The sequence below is a fragment of the Phoxinus phoxinus genome, assembly GCF_949152265.1.
Source record: "Phoxinus phoxinus genome assembly, chromosome: 2".
In the NCBI taxonomy this organism is placed as follows: domain Eukaryota; kingdom Metazoa; phylum Chordata; class Actinopteri; order Cypriniformes; family Leuciscidae; genus Phoxinus; species Phoxinus phoxinus.
The window spans coordinates 28,690,449-28,715,055 of record NC_136877.1 but is presented as its reverse complement, the minus strand read 5'-3'; the positions used below and the strand labels follow the sequence as shown (position 1 = coordinate 28,715,055).

General features: G+C 37.4%; 4 protein-coding genes across 8 annotated transcripts in view; 2 read left to right on the top strand and 2 right to left on the bottom strand.

Annotated features, from left to right (window-relative positions):
- Window positions 1-305: 305 nt before the first annotated feature.
- Window positions 306-2,789, bottom strand: cfap184 (cilia and flagella associated protein 184). Its single transcript, XM_079639561.1, has 2 exons — window positions 1,532-2,789; window positions 306-912 (listed from the first exon to the last, which is right to left on the bottom strand). Exons 1-2 carry the CDS (start codon window positions 2,624-2,626, stop codon window positions 571-573), a joined length of 1,437 nt encoding a protein of 478 aa, XP_079495687.1. The 5' UTR covers window positions 2,627-2,789; the 3' UTR covers window positions 306-570.
- Window positions 2,790-2,895: 106 nt separating this feature from the next.
- Window positions 2,896-6,138, top strand: tada2b (transcriptional adaptor 2B). Its single transcript, XM_079639549.1, has 2 exons — window positions 2,896-3,199; window positions 3,990-6,138. The coding sequence occupies exons 1-2, from the start codon at window positions 2,930-2,932 to the stop codon at window positions 5,175-5,177; spliced, it is 1,458 nt and encodes a 485-aa protein (XP_079495675.1). The 5' UTR covers window positions 2,896-2,929; the 3' UTR covers window positions 5,178-6,138.
- Window positions 6,139-7,433: 1,295 nt separating this feature from the next.
- Window positions 7,434-13,278, bottom strand: grpel1 (GrpE-like 1, mitochondrial). Its single transcript, XM_079595151.1, has 4 exons — window positions 13,055-13,278; window positions 11,634-11,790; window positions 8,827-8,908; window positions 7,434-8,729 (listed from the first exon to the last, which is right to left on the bottom strand). The coding sequence occupies exons 1-4, from the start codon at window positions 13,126-13,128 to the stop codon at window positions 8,383-8,385; spliced, it is 660 nt and encodes a 219-aa protein (XP_079451277.1). The 5' UTR covers window positions 13,129-13,278; the 3' UTR covers window positions 7,434-8,382.
- A 2,464-nt stretch (window positions 13,279-15,742) lies between these two features.
- Window positions 15,743-24,607, top strand: part of sorcs2 (sortilin-related VPS10 domain containing receptor 2) — a 189,217-nt gene continuing 180,352 nt past the window's right edge. For all 5 annotated transcript variants that reach the window (XM_079593101.1, XM_079593107.1, XM_079593106.1 and 2 more), the window contains exon 1: window positions 15,743-16,152. In XM_079593101.1, coding sequence (XP_079449227.1) covers window positions 15,793-16,152 — 360 coding nt within the window. In that variant the 5' untranslated portion in view covers window positions 15,743-15,792. The remainder of the gene's footprint in view (window positions 16,153-24,607) is intronic.

Below are 24,607 nucleotides of genomic sequence, written 5' to 3'. Positions count from 1 at the left end.
AGCAAGTTATACACATTGAAGTAAAATCTTCTCTGACCATGTCCATGTTCTGTCTTTGTACTTTTGTCAAATAATGCTGCCTTTGTTAATTATTGATACAGTAAATTAGATCAGAAAGGCCATTTAAATTACTTCTGCTTTGCACCGAAGAATCAAGAATTCAACAGCATCCTTTTAAGTAGTCAGTATAGTCAGTACAGTAGTTTGCATAAACCAAAACTGGCATCCATTGTTTGTTGATTGCACACCTTTATAAGCACTTGTTTAGTTTAAATAGGCTTAAATATCAACAATGTCAAAATATCAGCTAGTGATATATCAGATTTATTTATAGAACACATAAGACAATTAGCTGGCAAGGTAAGACATAAGAAATATCGCCATCTGCTGGCACTGTAACAATCACAATAAGAAAACAACAAAGACAAACTTTGAATGCTAAGATGACAAATTTGATGACAAGTATTATTTCTCAGTATTTCTCACCAGACATTTTCACTTTTGTTTATGTTACTTTGTCAAGATACACATTAAATTTACAATTTAGGGGATCAAAGTGCAGATGTGATGTCACTGGGACTCTGGTTTGCTTTGCTCAATCTTCTGCTTCACTCCGGCACACTTCAGTATGAGCTCAGCGTGACGTCTTTTTAACATCTCCAGTCTCTGCTGCAGGCATTCAGAGGTGTCCACCTTCTCCTCAAAGTCCCGCAGCAGTGTGGTGTTTCCCAGCAGGCCACAGCGCTGCTGCAGCTTTAGATTGTCTGCGCGTAGGCCGTCACGAACCTGTCGGGTACGTGCCAGTACTTCACGCTTAAGAGCCACCATCGTGTCTGCCTTGGCAAGTTGAGTGTGTTTGGTCTTATTCTCTATCTGCATGAAATGCAGCTTCTCTTTCACATGAGAAATGCCCTGAGGTTGTGGGACAAAAAAATGTGTAGAAATTAAATAAAAAAACTTCTAAAACAACACAGTTTGCTAAAATATTAAGAATAGCTTTCTGTACACAACAACATTTCAAAAGACATCTTATGTGTACAGTTGTGTATTTAACTGCTTAGCTATATATTTGAAATAATATTTTATTTATTGATATATAGCCTAATTAATTAAATATATTAATTAATTATCTTTTTAACATCCCGATGACCACAAAAACTAATTTTATTTATTGATATATAATTAATTAAATATATTAATTAATAATTGTTTTAACATCCCGATGACCACAAAAACGAATTTTATTTATTGATAGCCTATATAATTAGGCTAATTAAATATATTAATTAATAATTTTTTAACATCCCGATGACCACAAAAACTTTCTTTCTTTTTTTTGTCAACTCACTGACCTCAGACAAAGAAAGAAAGAAAGAAAGAAAGTAAGTAAGTAAGTAAGTAAGTAAGAAAGAAAGAAAGAAAGAACGAAAGAAAGAAAGAAAGAAAGAAAGAAAGAAAGAAAGAAAGAAAGAAAGAAAGAAAGAAAGAAAGAAAGAAAGAAAGAGGTTTAGGTGATGTTTCAGGAAGTTACCTGCACAGAGCAGGCAACCTTCGTTTTCAGAATACGTAGCTCCTCGTTGCGCTCGTTCATCTTGTCTTTAAATGTCTTGTTCTCTGCTTTGAGCTGCTCAAAGTCCATCAGCAGCAAGCCATCAACCAGCTCCCGTTTGGATCTAAGTGCCATCTCAAATTGACATATTTTGTTCTTGAGCTTGATACTGTTGAGACGCACACATGCCAGCTTGTCTTCCTGCTTCAGTCCGTCAGCCTGCAGCTGCTCCACTTTTCCCAGTGCTGCCTGTTTGCCCACCTTACCAGTCAGTGCTGTCATGGCAGCCTCATATTTCAGTGCAGCAAATGATCTCAACTCCTGCTTCACCTGGTCCAGTTTCTCTAAGCTCTGCTGGCGGAGCTCCTTAGTCTGCTGTTGGTTGAGCTCTGAGCAACGGTGCTGCAGCACTCTCAGCTCCTCCATGAGCTCCATGTACTTTTGGTACTGCTCCTGTCCTGAGATATCTCCTTCCAGTTTGGCACTTGTCTTCTTGCTGAGGTATTCCACTATTTTGGTCTGCAGCTGACCATTTAGCTGTCTAAGCTCTTCATTCTCAGCCTGTAGTTCATGTAGCAGATCCAAATGTTCCCTATTGTTGATGCGTAGGCCAAACTCTTCCTCTTCTGCAGGAACCAGTGATTCATTAGAAGGGCTGGTCCTCTCATTTTTTGGGTCAGGAGTTGGAAGTCTCTCCTCCTCCTCCTCAGTGTCCTCACGTGATAGAAGATCATCAACGAAATGTTCTATTTCAGGACCGTCCGTGTTCTCATTTATAAGGAGTTCTATTTCATCCTTTTCTTCTGTTATCCGATGTTGCCTAGACTCGGTTTCTTCCTGCTGTGGTCCACTTGTCTCAGTACTGGACGTGTCTTCTGTGAGGACGCCCAATGAAAGGTGTGAACCCTGCTCGACCACATCATCCTCAACAGCTTCTGAAATATTAGGAGGTTCAGTTTCTTTAATTTCGTGTGCACTTGTTGCCTCTGTTAGATCCTCAAATGTTTCAGTGTTTTCCACCGGCTCGTTATTTTCTAAAACAGGGCTTTCTTCATGATCTAATGACCCCTCTTCCATTTTATTTAGTTGAATTTACACACGTTTTTTTTAAAATAATATTTTGTATCCACCTGAAAAAATAATTACCTGCAATTGATCTAAAATAACCAACGTTTATCACACGAAACAGCGCAAGCCTCAACTATTTTGTGTCTGTGTGTGTGTGTGTTGCCATGGACACCCAGAGCGAAAGCCAATCACAAGCATTTGCTGTGTTACTGTTAATATTAATGAGACGCAGCGGCGTGACCAGAGATACTCCACTGCGCATGTCCTCCCCCGCGCCACTGCTGCTTCCAACAACAAGCGGTAGTAAGCAATATGGCCGACCTAGGGAAGAAGTACTGTGTGAACTGCCTGGCCGATGTTACGAATTTGCGGATTCGCTGTGCCGAATGTCAAGATATTGAACTTTGCCCGGAGTGCTTTTCCGCGGGTGCCGAAATCGGCAACCATAGACGATGGCATGGCTATCAGCAAGTTGATGGCGGGCGCTTTTCGCTCTGGGGTCCCGAAGCTGAGGGAGGATGGACTAGCAGGGAAGAACAGTCGCTGCTCGATGCCATCGAGCAATATGGATTTGGTAACTGGGTACGATTCTCAATTGAGTCCATATTGATGCGGCTTTAATAAACTTCCATTGTATTGCCAAATGTGCACCTCCACACAAGTAGTCTAACTTAATGCATTGAAATGCAAACAAATGATACATTGCTCAATGAAGAAACTTAGAAAAAAGTATTTTTTTTAAAGATCCTAGCAGATTCCCTAGGTCTGTGGTGCATTACAGTTTTTATCATTCATAAGAACTTATAACATAATATACATAGAGAGAACAAACTGTACTGTGTGCACTTGTACCAAAAGCAATTTTGTTGATTCAGTAATATTTGCATTAACTTAATATTAATAGTTATGTAATTTATGTTTGTAACTTTCACATTATTATGACCTGGCTGTATGTTAAAGGGATAATGTTAGTTCTCCAAAAAAAAGTAGGCTATAATTTTGTAATCATTTACTCGCTCTTATGTTGTTATATATGTTATGGTCTTATATGTTATATGTATGCGCATACAACTTTTGTTCATCTTCAAAACACAGAGGAAGATATTTTAAATGAAACCTGAGAGAATTTTGCTTCTTTATTGAAAGTCCATGTCATAAAAAAAAATATTCAAAATGTTGTAAACGTATTACACATGATTCACCCTGTTTAATCTAAGTCTTCTGAAGATGCACAGTCACCTCATCTTCACTTATGTTTTGAAGATGAACTAAAGTCTTATGGATTTGAAACAACATGAGGGTGATTAAATGATGATGAATTTTCCTTTTTAAACGAACTAACCCTTTAACTTTGATTATTTCTGTGTGTTAGGAGGATATGGCAGCCCATGTTGGTGCATCGCGCACCCCTCAGGAGGTCATGGACCATTATGTGAGCATGTATATCCATGGGAATCTAGGCAAAGCCTGCATCCCTGACAGCATCCCAAACCGCGTGACAGACCACACTTGCCCGAGTGGAGGTCCGCTGTCTCCTAGTTTGACTACCCCGTTGCCCCCACTTGACATATCTGTGGCGGAGCAGCAGCAGCTTGGATACATGCCGCTTCGGGACGACTACGAGATTGAATATGACCAGGAGGCAGAGAAACTCATCAGTGGGTTGTCCGTAAACTATGACGATGAAGATATTGAGATTGAGATGAAGCGAGCCCACGTGGACATGTACGTGCGGAAGCTGCGTGAGCGCCAGCGCCGCAAAAACATTGCTCGTGACTACAATTTAGTACCAGCCTTTCTGGGACGGGACAAAAAAGATAAAGAGCGAGAACGACCGGGGGGAACGGGAGGGGTTGGGGGTGCAGGTGGTGCTCTTGGATTGGGGGGCGTTACCACCGTCATTCCAACAGGGCCGCTGGGCTCCTCTGCAGCAGCAACCCCGAAACGCAAAATCACCAAGGAAGAGAAGGAGCAACGGACCAAACTACGTGGTCTTTGCCAGTTCATGCCACAGCGTGAGTTTGAAGAATTCTTCGATAACATGCACAAAGAGCGCATGCTACGGGCGAAGGTTCGGGAGCTTCAGCGTTATCGGCGAAATGGCATCACGAGACTCGACGAGTCGGCCGAGTATGAGGCAGCACGCCACAAACGGGAAAAACGGAAAGAGAACAAAAGTGTTGCTGGCTCAAAGAGAGGCAGCAGTGGTGGAGGAGGAGCGGCCGGGCTTGGAGGAGGGGTTGGAGCAGGAGGAGGGCTTGGCGGCGGTGGAGGAGTCAGTGCCATTAAAGAGGAGGGCAAGGACAGTGAGTTCTCAGCTATCGAGAACCTGTCTGGCTTTGAGCTGCTGTCGGATCGGGAGAAGGTACTGTGCAACTCTATGAACCTTAGTCCTACGCGCTATCTGACTGTCAAGACTATCATCATCAGAGATCACTTACAGAAACGGCAGGGCATTCCCTCGAAAAGCCGCCTACCAAGCTACTTGGACAAGGTGCTGAAAAAACGGATTCTGAATTTTTTGTCGGAGAGCGGCTGGATATCCCGAGAAACCTCTTAACGACACTGTCCAAAGATTTGGCTGTATGAATAATGACTGTAAATATATTTTTCTACTGTTTTATAATGGATCTCAGAAAAGCCTGTGAGAACAAAATGACTGTAGGTGCCACACTACTGGATGTGGACCTTCAGTCAGTCTAACATGTCTGTCTTTGATCTCAGATCTCCTCATAGGATCATAAACCTAGGGAAATTCCTGTTATAGAAGGTACATGATCAGTATCCATCATAGGGAACATTCCAGTATGTTGTCCTGTGTAATACATCAGAATATAACACAAAACCCATTGCCCCTTGTTAAAATGCCTCCGTTTTGAATGTGATTTTGAGTGGCACTCGAATGTTTCCTGCCAATAGAGTTTCAACAGAATGCTTAATCTTGTACAAAGCAGATATTTGGTTCTGAGTTTCTTGTTTTGTCATAAGAAAGAATTTAAGACGGATCCTTGTTCTGCTTGCCAAAAGTTTTATGCTAACAACCTGAATTTGCCTGTTTCAGTCAGATATATTCTGTTGTCAATGGTGGGAAAGTGAGACACACAAAGCTTGCTCGATACTATCTAAAAACAGCCGATGTTCATGTTTGATTATGATTTTTTTTTTTTTTTTTTGGAGTTGACCTTTGTGAGGTTGTTACTATAGCTGTTTATTGAGCATGTTTCAGAAGCTCGGGTTAAAAGGCACACAACCAGGTTATGTAAAGTATTAGCGTGATGAGTAAAGCAACAAGCTTTGAGTGAGAATATTTAAACCATAATGCTCCTGTTTCAAGAGGGTATTATTCCTATTTGTTTGATGGATAAAGCTAAATACAGCATCAAGGGTTCTCATCTCAAAGTACAACAACATTTCTTCAAAAGTTTCAACTACATACTAAAGGTTTTTTTCTTTAATTTTCAAATGCCTTGACAAAATCTTCATGCAATACCAAATCTTAGATTACAACTGAGACAAACATATTTTTCCATGATTTTTAATGTTATTATTGCCTGCTTGTGTCTACCCCAAAGCTGTAGAAAACTAAGAAAAGCACTGTTCACAGAGGCAAATGCAAAGGTTTAAAATGTTTACATAGCTTTGAAATGATTAATATATTAAGAGTTAAATAGAATAGATACAGTATAACTTTTAGCTTTTTTTTTTTTTTTTTATGTAAACGATATTGGAAATAACTGTTTAGTGTAAATCTGGTGTAAAGGCCAAGGTGGTCATCCACACTTGTTTGTCATTTTTTGCCCCGGACATTGGTACATATAAAGTCAGTCATGTTGGAGTATGCTCATGCACTGTGCCTTGAGGCATATTTGCCCTGGTTGATGTTTTTTTTTTCCTTTAAATGAATATTATATTTTATTTTTAATCTTAAATTGTACCACATCAAAAATGTACAAAAGGTTATTTAGGTGTCTGTTTGATCCTGTTTTTTCCCCCCTCACATTTCTATGCCAGACATAACTGCCCCACACAATACACAATATTTGTGTCTTCTTATGAGTAAAGCCATTAAAAGTAGATGTGCAGTTGCACTGGGAGAGAAACTCACCCATGCCATATGTGAGATATGTAAATTGTCTGTCTAATCATTTGGTATATATAATTGATGAATGTAGGTATGAGGACACTGTGACTAAGAATAAGGAAATTATGGGGCAAATGTGAAGGTTCTTCTCCCCTCCCTTTTCTATTGGGGTGCTTACATTTTACAAAGGGTTAGTCTTCAGGTTGTGCTTCATGGTTATAGGAAATAGGATCTTTGGTCATCTTTTGGTTCCCAAGCCATTCTTCAAGTCTAGTCATGCTCACCAACATTCAATTGTTCAGAAAAAAAGTGGCTGTAATATTCATTCAGTATGCTATTTCAAAGAGTATAATTATTTTTCTAAAGTAACTGAAAATGAGAGGGGATATGATTCTGAAAATGACATCTTCACAGAAATACACTATCTTAAGTATGTTTTTAGAATTTTTTTAAAGACAATGTGACATTTAAAAATGAGGAGACTTTTTCTGCTTGGTTGTGACATGTTCTCTGGTCAAATAGTCCATTTTTGAAGGATCATATTTGTCAAAATATTGAGTATGTGGAAAGTATTTTATTGCATATGTCATGTTCTTTCCTACTTTGTATTAAAGTGTTGAAATATAACCTATTGTCTGTTATTAAATGAAAAAAAATGCCCTTGCTTACATTTCAAGATAGAAATATCAGAAGGCGTAATCTAAATAAGATCTGTAAGAAAACAATTGTCATTTTAAAATATCAATGGGTTTTATTAGTATGAAATGCCATTTAAAAGAATATGCCCGCATAGATCACTATTATTTTATATTATATTGAACTCTTGTCCTGAGAATTTCAACAAAAAGGAACTACAAACTTATGAAAGATGTAATAATGACAGAGATCTACTTTTGAAAATGGTATGCAATTTATTTGACAATTGTCTGCTTGTTCACATGGATGGAAAAGTTGAATCCAGATGTAAACCTTTAAATCTGATGATCTCATATTTTTATGTTCGCTTTTCATCATTCTACCCATATAACCACCACCATTTCTAATGACTTTGTAGGAGACATCTCTCAGTGTTCTCACCCCTTCCTCTCCCCAAAACTTCACAGAAACTAATCAGTTCTTATTACAATTTCTGTTGACTGACATATGTGATATTTCATCTGGTCTGCACACTATGAAAATAGTAGTGAAATAGTAGGAAGTACAACTGCTGTTAATTAAATTATTATAAAATTATACATATTCTATTTTTAAACAAAAAACGGAAACAAAACAAGTGGAATTTAACAACTGCTGTCAACACATAATCATACATGTAGGGGTGAAATGGGTAACATTTTTTCAGTAAAGTAATTAATATGAGAGCAAATACGTATATTGAGAAAAGATGTCCAACAGTATAATGTGCTGCAGTGTTTCTTTAAAAGATGGAATGGTGGTGGTGGTGAATCTCAAAGGAATAATGTTGCATCCAATAAAATTTCAGTGAATCTTCTACTGCATACGCACTCGAATCTCTTATAATATACTGTTACAATATTTATGTAGATCGTTATTAATACAAAGATTAGTCTGGCATTGTCCTTCAGTTGTCAACATATTGGACTTCGCCTCTCAGAGGCACCTTTAACAAAAAAGCTGTGGAACCTAAGACCAGGCAATGACCCACCGTAGAGTGTACGAGTAGTTAGGGGGCCTTGACTACACCCACCAGAGCTGGCCGGAGGGTTCGGCCATGCAGCTTATAGCCTACTTTAGTAACTACAGCTACGGTACCCGGCTCCTTGCCCTCCACAGGTGCATGAAAGACAGCCTCATGTTCATAAGGATCAAATTTCTGACCATCGGGATTAAGCTTAACAAGGCCGTGTTTTTTGAAGACCTTTTGGATCTGCACCTCAGTCATTACAAGGCCATCGTAAAGATCTTTCAAGTGAGGATTTGCAGCAGACACTTCTGTTTTCGGTACACTTTCTGTTGCCTTCTCTAAGATGTCAGCCACCTCCAAGAGATCTTTACAGAAGCCCTGAATTCCTGAGAAAAAACAAACAGAGTGAAAACATTAAACAAATTAACTAGATGCAGAAATGTCGGTTTATAGATCAGGTTATAAACTAATATAATAGCTTACCATATAACTTGGCATCATCAATCATCTTTTGACTTCTTTGCCTAAGGTTCTCAGTGTCTGCTAGTGCTCGCTTGTATTTATCCTGCAGCAAAAGGAAATTAAAAATGATCAGACCATAAACTACAAACAGCATGCAGAGTTATTTAATCAAATTACACATACCGGTAATATTTAAACTGCTCCCCTCAAAAACACTTTTGACTCTCATAAGATTAATGTTGCACAGAAATAATACTATTTACAACATGCTGGATTCACGGTATTGATTAATCTGAATGCTTGAAAGTAAGGAAAGGTCAAAGCTGAGGTTGACACTCAGACACATTCTGAGTTAGGCCGGGTGCACATTGTGCGATTTATTATAGTATTTTACGATTGTTCCTTGTCAGACTGTATGAACATGATCTTCGCTGTAAGCCATGTCACACTGTAAGATCTCAGTTGTCATTAATGTCAGACTGTAAGACAGTCAAGACGAGTTAAAAACAGATGCACGAGAGAAAACTTGTCCGGAGTTTTACATCAATCAATGACACGTTCGGTGACAGTGAGCTGCATTACACGCAGGATTGAAATGCTGGCTACAAAGAAATCACTAACGGTCATTCTGGTCACGGCTTTTCTTGAAAAACGATTTGAACTAATTTAAAGGTCGTCGTAGCAGAAGTCACACTGCAGGACTGTGGGTCAAATCTTCTGACATGGCCAGAATTTCGTCAGAGGTCAAATTTGATCGCAGCGGTCATTAATCGGCTGTCGGTGAACATGTCAAACTAACGATCAAATACTTCAGATATTAGCCTAGGATCAGAGGAATCTTTTAGGATTTGCAAAATGTGTCTCAGACAGCCAAATCGTGGTGTGCACTTAAGTCTGGGACACTTTACATCTGATTTACAGGCAAGTAAATCCTCTGAATATCACTAATCTGAAACATGACGAGCTCCAGTTCCTACAAAACTGGTTTTAGAAACAAATACAAGTGGATAGTCCTTGGGGTGTCCTTGAACTACAAAGCCAATTGAAGGTGTGCAGGAGGAAATTACATGATTTTGTGAACCGCATAATTTTGTGAACAGTCATTTGAGCCTAGGCAAAAATGGCATATGACGCTAATAACAATACAATTTCAAATTATTATTTTTAATAATATTATTATTACTAAAATTATATAAGCCTAATAACAGTCTTTAGGTCCGGACACAGCATAATATTAATCAGTCATCGATGAAAATCAAAAGCAGCTTGAAACACCGACTTTATAACAACAAAAAAAACTTCTTTAACAGGAAATACTTTTTCTTCAAAAAAAATTTCACCATCATTAATGTCCACAAGAGAAATATTAAGCCAATATTGGTACGTCAACATACTGTCAGACGACAAATACAGTCAGCCACAGGCGATCCACACTCCAATCTGTATAACTGTTTTCACTGTTATAATGAGATACAATTTTTGCTTTGGAAGTCTCACTACTTTGGTCCAGTGATGAAATATTTGTGTCCTGGAAATGGGAGCCTCAGGTGCTGCTTCACTCGCTGTTTCCTTGTGGAAAGGTGAAGTAGACTCTGATGCAGACAGCGCTTTTTCTCCTTCTCGCTCCTATTTCCAGGATTTCTCCTTGGAAAAGCGTAATATTGAACTTTACGCATCCGCCTTGGTCACCGCATGTTAATGAACTCCCACGTGCAAAGAAAACTAATCTCTGCTAAGTTTTATTTCTCATTATTCTTTTTATTTTGTACTTCTATAAAACAAGAGATACTTTTCAGTTTTGTAGCTGATTGTGACCAAATACCTGATGTTTATTATTAGCCCTACAAATAAATATGAGAGTGCATTCTGTTCACTGCTTAGTGCTTAATACACTAAAGGAGGCTGTACTGTACCAACTAGGGGACTAAATGCCGCTAGGTGGAACAAACTGTAATTTGAGCTACTGTCTGTTCAAAATAAATTAAAAGAAACCGATCATTGTATATTTGTAGCTTTTTCCTGTTTTACCGAAACTTGTATCAAACTGTGACCCCAAAACCGAGGTACATACCGAATTGTGACTTCTTTATACCGTTACACCCCTAGTTATTGAAGGGTTAGTTCACCCAAAAATGAAATTTCTGTCATTAATTACTCACCCTCATACCGTTCCAAACCCTTAAGATCTTGTTTATCCTCAGAACACAAATTAAGATATTTTTGATGAAATCCGAGGCGTTTCTAAACCAGCCATAGGCAGCAATGTCATTGCAACTTTCAAGGCCCAGCAAGATTGTAAAGACAGCGTTAAAATACTCCATGTGACTACAGCGGTTCAACCTTAATGTTATGAAGTGACAAGAATACTTTTTGTGCGGAAAAACAAACAAAGACTTTATTCAACAATTTATTCTCATCTGTGTCAGTCTCCTAAACGTAGTAAACACAGCGCAGCGCTTCCGGGTTCTACGGCAGAAGCCCGGCTCATTATTGGTCGACGCTGGTCAGTCACATGAGCACTACGACACATTCGTGTGATGCAGCCGCAGGAGCTAGCCAATACTGAGCCAGTGTTCTGGTGTAGAACCCAGAAGTGCTGCACTGCGTTTACTGTGTGAACAGCATCAGAGACTGACAAGGAAGAGAAGAAATTGTTGAATAGTTGTTATTTTTGTGGGGGGTTTTGCACACAAAAAGTATTCTAGTCTTACGGGTTGGGAATTAATGACAGAATTCTCATTTTTGGGTGAACTAACCCTTTAAACATCCACATTTTTAAATATCCAATTATCAGAGAAGATTCCATCGTTCTGAAAATAAAGCATTACCGTAGCATCTTTCAGCTGTTCTTCCAGTTGCATCTTTTCTTCTGTGAAGGCTTTCTCAGGTGCACCGGGCTCTGGTTTCTGAGCCCCATTCTCTTCTTCGGTTCCAGTTCCTGAGCTTTTCTGTTGGGCTGCTGTGCAAAGGAGGCGTGGGGTCGCCCTGAAATGTTAAAAGATGGGAATATATTCACCAATACAGCCTTTGCACTATAGGCAAAATATACATTGAGATTACGCAACCGGTCTTGGATAAGAGATATTATGCCTTATTCTTAATAGCAAAGTTTATCCAAAAACAATTAGTCATAATTCTTTAAAAGGAGGTTTACCAGCAGAATGTCAGAATGTCATAGCATTGATCTCAATGGCTATTGAAAATCAATGGGATTTTTTGGTCTTTTATTCTTTTTGGAACTGAAAGTCACAACGAAGTGAAAGCGGTGACAGATCTTTTCTTCCATATTTTTAAGTACACCAGAGGGTAAAAGAAAAAACAATGTTGGGTGGGAGTGGGACTTGCTTCTATGCATCTGTTGTTGATTGGATGTGAGATGTGGGCGTTGCACTCAAAAATGGATGCAGATGAACGTGAGCTTGCAGGATCAGAGTTTAAGCGGACTAAATGATTGGAGAAGTCCTGTACATGTCATCAGGGACAAGTCTGTCATTGACTGATCACTGTATGGAAAGTAAAGCACCCTTAAAAAAGACACGTTCTATAATAAACTAGTTGATTTAAGATAACTGCTTCTTTATGGGTAGTGAACATTGAATAGGTGATGAATGTTTTACTTATAAAATAAATAAAATAGGTTTGTTATATCTTAAACTGATTAATTATTTGTAGGACAAAACCTTTCAGTTACATGGGATTCTAGATCACTTGACATAACAAAATAGTTAAGAGTCCAGTCTGCAACTAGTTAAGAGATAGTCTAAACCAATCAAGAGGTGAAACAGTGGCAGTACGATTAGCCTAAACTTCAGTAAGTCTTCAGAACTAGCACGTGTCTGAAAATGAGTCTGTCATTGCCATGCCAACGTACGGACACTATTTTTAAAGGGTTAAGGAGATCGAAACAAACATCCTAAACTAAATTAAACACATTTACTGTATGTAACAATATATATATCATGATATGGTAAATAACAGTAAGCACATTTCACTAAGAAGCATCGATGATCAAACGTAACTAGTCTACATAATTATAATGTATCCGACGAGACAACAAAGCTGTCTAACGATAGGCTACTGTCACCTAAAGCCATACAGTAAGTGAGGGTCCTTAGGACATCAGAAAGAATCATTCATTTCTAAACAGCTTACGCAACAGAAAGATTATTAATTTTCATGAAGCCAAAATATTTACCTAAGCGTGGACACCCACTACACATAATAACACTGATGTGAAAGCCTAACTTACCTTACAAGTGAAGGAGACGCTATGATAGAAGAGCTCTGTCTGATCGCGCGCACACACCAGTTCGCCATCTTCATCTTCACTGCTGTGCTGATGTCCACGCTGAGAGACACGCAGAAAGAGCAAGTCTCATTCAACCAATCGCAGCTTCTGTTCTTACACGGTTGTCATACACGACCAATCCTCGCTCTAGTCAAAACTGACGCAATTCTGTAGTTTGGTTGAGAGAAAGGTCGAAACATTTTGCACGTAATAAAGGACGGCGTCTTTTCTTGGCCAACTGAAGGTTACCGCACACTTTTATTACTCAACTACGCCGAGCTTTTACATCACTCCAGGTTCACCAATTCAGACAACATACACGAATGAATTTAAAATATGTTGTTTAAATTGCATTTAACCGGCATTGGAAGACAAATATTGGCAAGATTCTTGCCTTGAGTAGGCTACTTCATGAGTGATGGAAATTCTCTAGTAATAGGCTCATAAAAAAGGTATTCTATAATTATCACAATTTGAACTTTACTGTTATCAATTTATTATATAATCAGAATCAAAGTAGGAAATGTGTTTGTGATTTTTTTTTACTTTCTTTTCAGACAACTAACAATGTTTAGGCTACTCTTTAAATTTAGTCCAGTAATCCTCTGACTCTCAGTCAGCCTAGTCGCCTAGTCTGTCTCGTGGACAATAAGTCATCTGAGAAATTTAGGTGAGAAAATCCTAACTTGTATCTTGATTTAGGCTCAGAAACAGTTCCTGCTTGCATAAGGATTTTGACCCATAAGGGTCTTCGTTAAGCCTGTTGTTTGACCTGACGAAGACCTTGTCTGGGTCCCCAGAGGTGATCAAATCCTGCTATGAGCAGTCATGTGTAGCATACGCCGTTCAAAATGTTTGGTTCAGTAAACTTTTTTTTTTTTAAAGAAATTCATACTTTTATTCAGCAAGGAAGGATGCATTAAATTGATCAAAAGTGACAGTAAAGACATTGTATGTTACAGAAGATTTATATTTCCAATACATTTTATTTTTTGTGAACATTCTATTTATAAAGAGTCTTGAAAAAAAGTATCACAGTTTCCACAAAAATGTCTAGCAGCAGCACAGTTGTTTTCAACATTGATAATAATAATAATAAAAAGTTACAGGATATTAGAATGATTTTCTAAGAAAAATCATGTGATACTGAAATTAAAAACCTCTTTAGTCTGGCCTTCCTGTAATATTTTACAATGATTTTAATTTAATGTTTTCATTATTTTAATAATCCTTATACATTTTTATTTTTATTCTTGTATTTTACTTGTACTTGGATCTTTTCTCTTCTCTCTTTTTCTTCTTCTTGTGCCTGCAGAGCACTTTGAACTGCATTGATTTGTTTGAAAAAGTGCTATAAATAGAGTTTGCTTGCTTGCTTGAAGACTGGAGAGTAATAATGCTGCAAAATTCAGCTTTGCAGGAGTAAATCACATTAATGTACCGTAATAATAAAATAAAGAACAGTTATTTTAAATTGTAAGAATATTTTCAATCTCACTGTTTTTTTTTATCAAATAAATGCAGCCTGTGTGAGTATAAGAGACTTATTTTACAAATATTTAAAAAAGATACTGACCCCAAAAAAGATAATCCACATTTTTAAAAAAAAAAATTTTATATAACAGTTCTTTAAATCTTTGAAAAAAATCTACATGCATTGTGATTGTGGTTTACTTAAAACAGAGCAACCTTAATAATACTTCAACAATAGGCCATTTAGTGAAACTCGAAAAATTTGAATATCGTGCAAAAGTTAATTTATTTCAGTAATTCAACTTAAAAGGTGAAACTAATATATTATATAGACTCATTACATGCAAAGTGAGATATTTCAAGCCTTTATTTGTTATAATTTTGATGATTATGGCTTAGCTTATGAAAACCACAAATTCAGAATTAGAATATTGTGAAAGCTTTTCATAGCTGTAAGCCATAATCATCAAAATTATAACAAAGAAAGGCTTGAAATATCTCACTTTGCATGTAATGAGTCTATCTATATAATATATTAGTTTCACCTTTTAAGTTGAATTACTGAAATAAATTACCTGTAAATATTAGGCTAGGATATATAAAATATAGTTGTATTGGAAGTAGTTTACATGCATCAAGCTCTGGTCATATGACTGTTTACACTAGCCATGTAAAATAAACATGTTCAAGACAGTCTATACATTTATAGTTGACACAAAAATATATTGATTTAATACATTTATGAATGAATGAATAAAATACATCAACACTTTTAGACCCTTCAAATTTTGGTCACAAATGTTATGGGGGATTAAATGGGGATTCGTTTTAATTAACTGGATATTGGAAATGAATTAGAGACTTTTTTGTTGCATTATTTGATATGGGATGTTAGTACAAACATAAACTTTTTTAAGCAAACAAACACTTGACTCGTAGCTCCACTAGGTGGCAGGCAAATACGGCTGATCTTCTCACCGGTCTCGGCTGACTTGTATAGGTTACAGCCCATGAGCGCGCTCGGTTTGTAGCTCTGTTTTCCCCACCCTCTTCCCATCTCTCTCTCTCTCTCTCTCTCTCTCTCTCTCTCTCTCTCTCTCTCTCTCTCTCTCTCTCTCTCTCTCTCTCTCTCTCTCTCTCTCTCTCTCTCTCCCTCCCTCCCTCCTCTCTTACATTAGAGCTTTCCATCTTTCGCTTGCATCGCACACTCGCTTTGACAGTGTTAAATGAAGACGCTCATCATGGCAGTTTTTGCGCACCTGTACCCAGCAGTGTTTTTTGCCTGCGCGTGGATGTCACTGTTCGGACCGATTTCATGTCACAGCGGCGTTATACAGCAGATAAACGAGCGGGACCGAGAGCTTGACAGCCGCGGTGGGCATGTCATTGGCAGAGATGAAACGCTTATCTCAGCGCACAGCCGCGGAGATTACAGCGGGGACCCGGGCGGACCGGCCATGGGAGTTCCCCGAGTCCGGAGGGCATCGACTCCGGAGAAAGTCTCTCTACTCAGCAGCTCTTTCGTTCTTAAAGGGGATGCCACCCACAACCAGGCAATGGTCCACTGGACGGGTGAAAATAGCAGCGTGAGTAGTACCCCCCTTCCCCTGTTCTCCGTTGTAGTTGTCCCAAAAACTCATAAGATTGGACGTTGAGTTTAATCTGTTTAATCTGTCAAGTCCTGTCATAAGGTTCGTAGATGCTTTAATAATTTATTTCGGGTTTGAGAAACTGGCAATGGATATGAAGCACGCGCGCATAATGTTTGTACGGCAGGTAGATGCATAACGCCCAGCATTCATCATTACCACACAAAACACATATTGTGTCTTGAGAGGTTTATAGGTTCAGTGTTTACCAAACCATGTAATGTGAGTCAGAATGACAGCTGATGCCGAAACGCACCGACGGTGTACCATGCACCTGCACGCGCCTATAGCTGGCAAAAGTTCACTTCAAGTCTTCGTTAGTAGCCTATAAAGCTGGGTGACGCGAAGTTTGACTATGTTTAGTTGTGCTTGGTCAATTGTATAAACGATACAATGTGATGTAGTTATGACAAAAGCGATCAAACGAACCAGCGACTCTTCGAGCGCGTGCAGCGCGGATGCGCTCTGAACAAACGCGCGCTTGTCTGTGTAATAGTTTGGCGAATTGTATCTTCAGGAGATGTCTCTCATTCACAAAGCTGCCAAAACAACTCATGAGATGTTTACATAAAATAAAAGCGCTCTGATAACTTTTGAATACCTTTCAGATTAGAATGTGATTATCATTAGGATATGATATTTGCCTTAACCTATAGGCCTAGTTTATTTTATTTTTTATTCTACTTTCATAAAAGCTTACAATGACATTTAACATCAAACATAAGACAAACAGATATTGGGGAAAACATATTAGATCTTACATTGTACCAGAGTAAAACATAAAAATGTACAAATTATTTTTTTTCAATATAAGAGATGTTTTTATACACTTCTTATTTCTAGTGACTGAATTCAATGAGTCATGGAATTTTTAAAGATATTTACAAAGAAAATTAAAGGAGGGTGTTATAGACATTAGGCTACTTTAGTTTTATGTATATGAAACTTCCCGAGAATAATTATTAATATCAATTATATCGGAGCCAGTAGGCTATTTAGTCCACGAAGAATATCATAGCCTCATCTATTCTGATTATTTTGTAGAATGTATCAAAACCAACATAGATGCTCCCAAAAGTCTTCAGAGTATTTACAATTACAAAAGAAAATGTATAAGAGTTTCAGATTTAAGATTAAAAAACAACATTGTGGAGCGATGTTTTTTTTTAAACTTATCAATAAATGCATTGCACTGATAATCACCTGTGTAGAATTTTAAAATGAGTTTCCTTGACCTTATTTGGCAGTAAAAAAAAAAAGATTACTTGCTGACCATATTATCTCAATTGAAGGTTTAGAAGTTTTTTTTTTCATTTCAGAATTGCTTTTGGGTAACACCTGATATCTTGATTAAGACACTTTCTGATGTAAGAGTTATTACACTTCATATCAAAAATATTAACACCTCCAATAACAAGTTTAGTAGTCTGTCGGAAAACTGAGATGTAACAGTGGACTTTTACAAGCTGAAGCAATTTAATGGATATGTTTTTAACAACCATGTTAATCTCTACATGTAGATTCAATCCCTGATAGAGCAAGAAATTGTTCCTAAACCTAAAGTTTAACTTTTAGAACTGAGAAAGATTATTGCTCAGGTCTTTCATAATTTGATTAGTTAGTTCTAACTTCATCTCAGATGTTTTTCCTAAAATTGTTGTCAATAAAGAGTGTAAAAAATATGGATGGAATAGTTTAGATAAATTGGTTTTCGATTAATTTTATGAAAATGTGTGTTTTTTTTTTAAGAATTATAATATCTGACTTTTGATTGTAGACTTTGGTATCTTGGCAAATTTGAGGGCAGTTTTGAAACATTAAGTTGTCTCTTGTGTAAAAGATGCACATTTTAGCATGCTTTTAAAAAGAGTACTGAAATGATATAGCCACTTTAAAAGAATATGCTTTGTGTGAACTGAATGTAATGTTTTCAGACACTTAATTGCAATTAAATGAAATGCATTATAGTTCAAATTTATGTTAAATGCAATTTAAAAAAAAACTTTAGATTGATTTGTTTGACCCTCTTAAGTATAGGACATAAGTACATCTCTATATTTAATTTCATAATAACTTAATAACAATTTCTTTAAAATGGTTAAAGTGTTCTTCCGAATACTGACAAGCATTCAAAGTAAACTAAAATATAGGCTACTTAAATATATATGTAATTTCTATTGAAACTTGCATGTATTTACACATTTGTAATTATAAAGTTGCTATTTGGCCTAGTACATACAATATAGTAACTTTAGGCTGTAATCAACAATAGAACAATATAATCAAGTACGTTACGGCCCGGTTTCACAGACAGGGCTTAGATTAAGCCAGGATTGACCATAGTTCAATTAGGACATTCAAGAACCTTTTATAAATGTGTTAAAAAAAAAACATTAAAGATGTGCATCTTGAGACAAAACAATGACACTGACATATTTTAAGATATGTCAGTGCAAGTTGCTTGCTGTTAACACAGCTCAAACATGCATTTTAGTCTCGGACTAGGCTTAAGCCTTATCTGTGTAACCAAGGGTATAGGTTTTAGTATGTTAGTCAACACATGAAGTGTATACTAAAGAAGCCTTTAAGTGGGCTTTTATTGTATTATGCAGGTACAGTTTTTAAAAAATGATTTTTAAGATTTGAAGTACACCAAGTGCACATTCAATACAATTAAGTGCACTTCTTTTTCACAAGCGGTCTTCTGAAACTTTAGAGGAGTCTTACAAAGATGAGAAGCATGAGACAAGTGAAAGTATTGAGATATTAAAGAGTTCTCATTTTCCTCTAAACCACGGATCCACTGTGCTTTCCCAAAAGATCTAGAAAAATCCAAACAAAAAAGCCATTTTGAGAGGCATGGAATTGGCATTATCTTGTGTGTATTGATGTAAGTGCATGTGGTCTTGTTGCTTCTTTCAATTACTTAAGGACCTTAAAGTAGCTGCTTGAATTGTGCAGGTCATGGCTGCTATGTCAGATGTCCTACAGTGAGGAGATCTGTTACCGCAATTGAGCTGCAACAACAGACATGTATTGATAAGCACAGAGATCAACAAGCACTGATACAGCTGCATATGGTCGTTTGATTTGTTATGAGACTGCAAAGGATTTTCCAGAAGCACTGGCAGAGATCTTTGCCTTTTATTTCAAGTCCACGGTCTCTAGTCCGTTCACAACAGGGTTACTTCACCATTTAGTGATTGATCAGAATAGATTGACCACAGTGACATGTGGGAAAGATGACACAAAAAGGAACTGACGGCAGCAAGTTCTCTGTGTTGTGAGTGCAATGTGTTTATGGGGTTAAGTCTTCAACCTGTGACAACTGCAGAATACACTTGTTTTTTCCATAAATTCACCTTACTGACCTACATGCAAATAGTCAACACTCAACAATAATTTTTTTTTTTTTTTCAGCAATGAACAATTTTCAGTTCCTGGAAAATTGTTCACTATAAGAAGAACAATTTTCTTCTTAGGGTGAAGAACATTTTAATAATCTAAAAAACCTTTTTTCCCATTATAAAGCACCTTTTGTGGAATAGAAAGGTCACATGGCTGTTTAGGTTTCATCATGAAATCATCAATGCCAGTAAAGAACCTTTATTTTTATGAGTGAAGGCAACCCACAGACGTGTGTACAGATTTTTATTATTCATAATATCATAATATCATTGCTGTTTTAGGAGGACGAAGAATCCATGTTCACTCTCAGTTTAAATGCATAAGCAAATAAGAGGAAGAAAGATATCAACATGTCACAATCCCTCGTGCTGTATAGAGATTTATAATTAAGGATCATTACATGTGTTTTGTTAAAGTCAAATTTTAGTTTTAGAAATAGTTAGAGAGGCACAAATAAAGAGAGGCTACTATTTCCTGTGCTTCAGGTGATGTGTAGAAAAGACTCTAATAAAGGAGAATCCATCATTAACACCAGAACCTATTTGTCAATTCCTGAAAGCTAGTCCTGGAGAACGATACTAGACTCCTAACTTATTGCCAGCATTAGAGCCCATGTGCTGAATGTGTTTTTCTTTGTGTTTTCCATTCTATTGCGCTTGTTCTCCCTCACTTTCTCTGGGGAGTGCGACCATCTTGATTCATTTATTTTGCCCTCCTCCTGCACTTCTGATGACATATCTCTTTTCTGTAAATATGAGGACATCTAGTCATCTATCTGGTATTTAGCAGCAGTCTCTGCTGTTGTTTGTGTTTGCAGTGTTGTCAGGAACCATCCATCTGTTTGCCTGCTGATAGCTGTTTAGTTAAGACAGACAGAGGAGGGGGAAATGACACAGAAAACTAAGATACTGCATTTGAGAAAGTGATAGACAGACAGAGACTTTATTGATTCCCAAACGGATATTCAGAATAGAGATACGTAGAAAAGGAGTCTAAGGGAGCAATGGTAGATAGATTGATAACAGTTTCAGTCTCATTCAGCTGAGTGTGTGCATGTTGTTCTCTTGCCTTCATGCTATTAGCAAATCTGATAAAATGAAAGACACATGGCTCACTGACATGTGCACTTCCCTCCTGAGTCATAATTTTCTTGTTTTCCAAAGCCAGTAGGATTTTCCAGTTTAAAAGTTTTAGGAGGGATCTTAATTTAAATATAAAATATAATGCACACTCATAAATAACATGACCACGTTGAACTCTAATACATCAGGCACAGTTGAAATATGTCTCTCTAAAATTTCTCAAATACTTGTCATGTGATGTGGTACATGATTTTGCCATTGTGGAAATTAAATGGGCATATGTTTTGTACACAGTAGATTATGCAGATACAAACACACACCAACGCTTTTTCAGTCCACCAAAATATGTGTTCAAGTGCAAAAGATGGATGAACCATTTAAGGTAGTACCTGGCAGGACATGGTTAATTAAAATATGCTTTCTTTGCATGTAATTTAGGAATAGAGTGTAAAAAATTGCTATTAATATACATAGCATGTCTGCATTATTTTTTATCTCCTTGTCATGTCTTCTTGAAGGCTTACTTCATGAAACAGGAATTCATTCATGGTTTATATACTTAACAGACAGTTCGTTTGGCCCCTCCTATTGCATAATTGTTAGCACATGTCTTGTCTGTCTAAATCAATATTTTCTAGTTGTTTCTGAATCTTTCTGTTTTGCAATGAGTCAGATTTGGCTTTCAAAGTTTGGCAGAATGGACAAAAGTGTTTTCCATCCACATTGTTAAAGCCTCTCCAAATCCAGTTTTCCCATTCCAATCTTCTTTTAAATATCAGTAGGCTACTAATTACTGACATGCCTTTGGTGGTTTTGCTCTTCTCAGCACTGAGACTAGTTTCTCTACTTCTATTAGCGCAACTTATTAGAGGCTTACTTGTGGTCCTTTTTTTATTCCGCTCCCAATGAGGATTTCTTCCTTTGTTTCCTGGGAGACCTCATCAGAATCTGGAAGAACAGCTCAGGCAGAGAGTTCATGTGCAGCATGCAGAATATGTGTTTGTGTATTGGCCTGCATATGTCGCACATGCCCCTATACAGTGGTGTTTTTACCCACACCCATGTCATTCCAACTTTGTACTTTAGGAAAAACAAAAATTAGGTGAATGTCTGAGCTGTTTTTTGTTTGTTTTTTCACCATATAATGGAAGTGAATTTTGATTTATGTTGAAAGTAGCATTGGACTGATACCATGCTCTGGTATCTTGATATTGATACATAAGACAACAAAAAACAGCCTTAGATGATGATTATTAAAAACATAAAGGTGCAAGTTATTTCTAGAAGAACTTGATGAAGTTTGCCCTGTGGTTGCCTGTTTATTCCATCAGAGCGGATTTGAAAGACTACACCAGCTGATTCATTTACATTCATGAGCACAAGTATTGTATTTTGGCTTAGAAATGAACATGTGACACGTGTGGAACGTACAACCAGTGCTTTTATACTCACCAGTGGGCTTCAGCAGACAATAAGTGTCTGCGACTGTCGAATAAGCGAGGCGATGGATTTTCATTGTGGAACTGATGCATTTATACACCCCTAAACATAATCTTTGCTTTAACATCTCATGTCACAGTTCTAAACTTTGCTGAATAACACACAACTAACATTTACAGTTGAATCTCTTCGTCGTGGTACACTGCAACTTCCAAGCTCCAAAATGTCCCATAAAGCACCATAAAGATATCATGAAAGTAGTCCATTCGATTTGTGCAGTTTAGTCCAAGCCCGAGTCTGAAGCTAAATGATAGCTTTGTGTGAGGAGGAGACTGAAATATAAGCCGTTATTTACTGATAATCGTCCCCAGAAGAGAGCTCCCAAATCTTCCTTGTATGGAAAGCAGCTGAGACATCTACAATCTTCTTTCATATTTCATATTTCACAAGAGAAAGAAAACACCATTGTGGATTAGAACAATATGGGGTGAGAAAATGATGAAAGCTTTAATTTTTGGGTGAACTATTCCTTTGAAAAAAGCACACAGATATGTACTTGCTGTATGGACTCATTAAACCAGCAGATATGAATGACAGTAGATGTCTGAAGCTTGTTCATAGAGCTCAGTCAAGCAGACATCTGCCATCACAGCTTTAACGGTAGGGTACAGTGAACTACTGGTAATAAGGCATCTTTATTGCTTTAGTCCTCTAAAACCTTAAATGGACCTTGTAGGGGAAATTACTCTGAGAATGAAATAATTGGTATGATGGTACTGAAGCGTGTTTTCTCTGTTAGAGTGCATCTATTTCATGATGATACGTGTATACATTCTCTTATATCTCTCTCTCTCTTCTTCCCTCTCTCTTAATCAGTGTGACTGTGCTTTAATGAAGTCTGTTCGTAATGACTCTCTGTCCTCGTCTCTCTAACCTTCAGCTCATACACACACAAATATAAAGGGTGATGTCTTTCATATGTCATTTTCAGCAGGACTGACAAGTACCATGATGAAGGTTCTATGAGCTCTATCAATTTTAATTAGAGAGGCACTCAGATAGTTATTGGGATCGTTCAGGTCAGCCAGGATGGCAATAAAATTCACACATGGGATGTCAGTCACTATATACCTCGCACTTTTTAATCTTGGTCATTTTAAATACTAATATAAATTGAATATAGACGGCATGCTTGATTTATTGCCTACCGTCTGGATAGACATATGAAATGGGAGTGTTGTAAAGATTTATGCATAAAGACCAAACTGACCCCCAGAGGAGACCAAGAACACAATCTTGAGGCTTCTTTTCCATTCTGATCTTCCCTTAACCTCATGTCATCAGGAATAATCCAGCTGTATGTCCTGCAGAAAATTACCTGTCCTGTTCCTTTTCCATCAGGTTTACGGACATTTCCTTCAAGCGTGCAATACATAATTCAAAATACAGTACTACAGCAAAATTCCCTCATATTAACACTGTAAATTGGGCCCTATTTTATGGAATTTTCTTATAGTGTTGATGTTCATGTCTACCTCACTTTCTCAATTATTGAGCTTGCAATTAATGGTGTTCAAGATTGAAATATTATTAATTCGGTCACCTTCATTTAAAGGACAAGTTCGGTATTTTACACTTAAAGCCCTGTTTACAGATCGTATCTGATGAAATAGAACGGTTAAGATTAAACTTTGGACAGATGCTGCTGTCGCGAGAATTTTAGGTTTATATCGCTTTCCCCCCTCACCCCCACAATGGTTGTATATGTGCACTGGAAGATTCCTTCCTAAAACACATTAAACTTTCGTTTACAAAGACGTGAAACTCAGGGGTCAGGGGTGTTCACTGATACGGTTCCAAAAAAAAATCGCTGAAAAAGATGCTTTCCAACAGGTTTTATCGTAGTTTTTGTCCAACTCCATGACTTGTATTGAATGTGCTGTGTGAGGTGCGGTATTACTCCGCCGCTGGAGTGTCTATTATTCAAGCTCTCAACGGAAGAATCACGGGTGTGACTGACACGTTTGGCAAAATAGGTCCACAAAAGCTAAATAAACCTAAAATTCTCACGACAGCAGCATGTGTCCAAATTTTAATCTTAACCGTTCTATTTCATCAGATACGATCTGTAAACAGGGATTTAAGTGTAAAATACCGAACTTGTCCTTTAAAAACTTTGAATGCCCTATTACTGGCTACATGGGAACAGAGACATTATATCTGCACAATAATGTACTCTCTACGCAGAAAGGATGATGGTCTTTAGGAAATAACAATACACTGCCATTGTGAAGCAAACAAAGACTCGCTGAACTCCCGTGGATGCATCGGTTATTCTCCATTTATATCTCTCGTTTGAAGGTCAAATAATATCTGTGTGCTAGGCTACATTTATGATTTGATGAGTGTAGGTTTTTAAGGTTTATACAATTAGCATATGCTAATTTAAATCAATTAGCTGT

What these genes read in the sequence shown, in the direction of transcription:
- cfap184 (XM_079639561.1), bottom strand. Translation starts at nt 2,626, where the DNA reads ATGGAAGAGGGGTCATTAGATCATGAAGAAAGCCCTGTTTTAGAAAAT. An exon ending in AGGTTGCCTGCTCTGTGCAG is followed by an intron (nt 913 to 1,531) that starts GTAACTTCCTGA and finishes CCACAACCTCAG; the next exon opens with GGCATTTCTCATGTGAAAGA.
- tada2b (XM_079639549.1), top strand. Translation starts at nt 2,930, where the DNA reads ATGGCCGACCTAGGGAAGAAGTACTGTGTGAACTGCCTGGCCGATGTT. An exon ending in AATATGGATTTGGTAACTGG is followed by an intron (nt 3,200 to 3,989) that starts GTACGATTCTCA and finishes TCTGTGTGTTAG; the next exon opens with GAGGATATGGCAGCCCATGT.
- grpel1 (XM_079595151.1), bottom strand. Translation starts at nt 13,128, where the DNA reads ATGAAGATGGCGAACTGGTGTGTGCGCGCGATCAGACAGAGCTCTTCT. An exon ending in GCGTCTCCTTCACTTGTAAG is followed by an intron (nt 11,791 to 13,054) that starts GTAAGTTAGGCT and finishes TTAACATTTCAG; the next exon opens with GGCGACCCCACGCCTCCTTT. An exon ending in AACAGCTGAAAGATGCTACG is followed by an intron (nt 8,909 to 11,633) that starts GTAATGCTTTAT and finishes CTTTTGCTGCAG; the next exon opens with GATAAATACAAGCGAGCACT.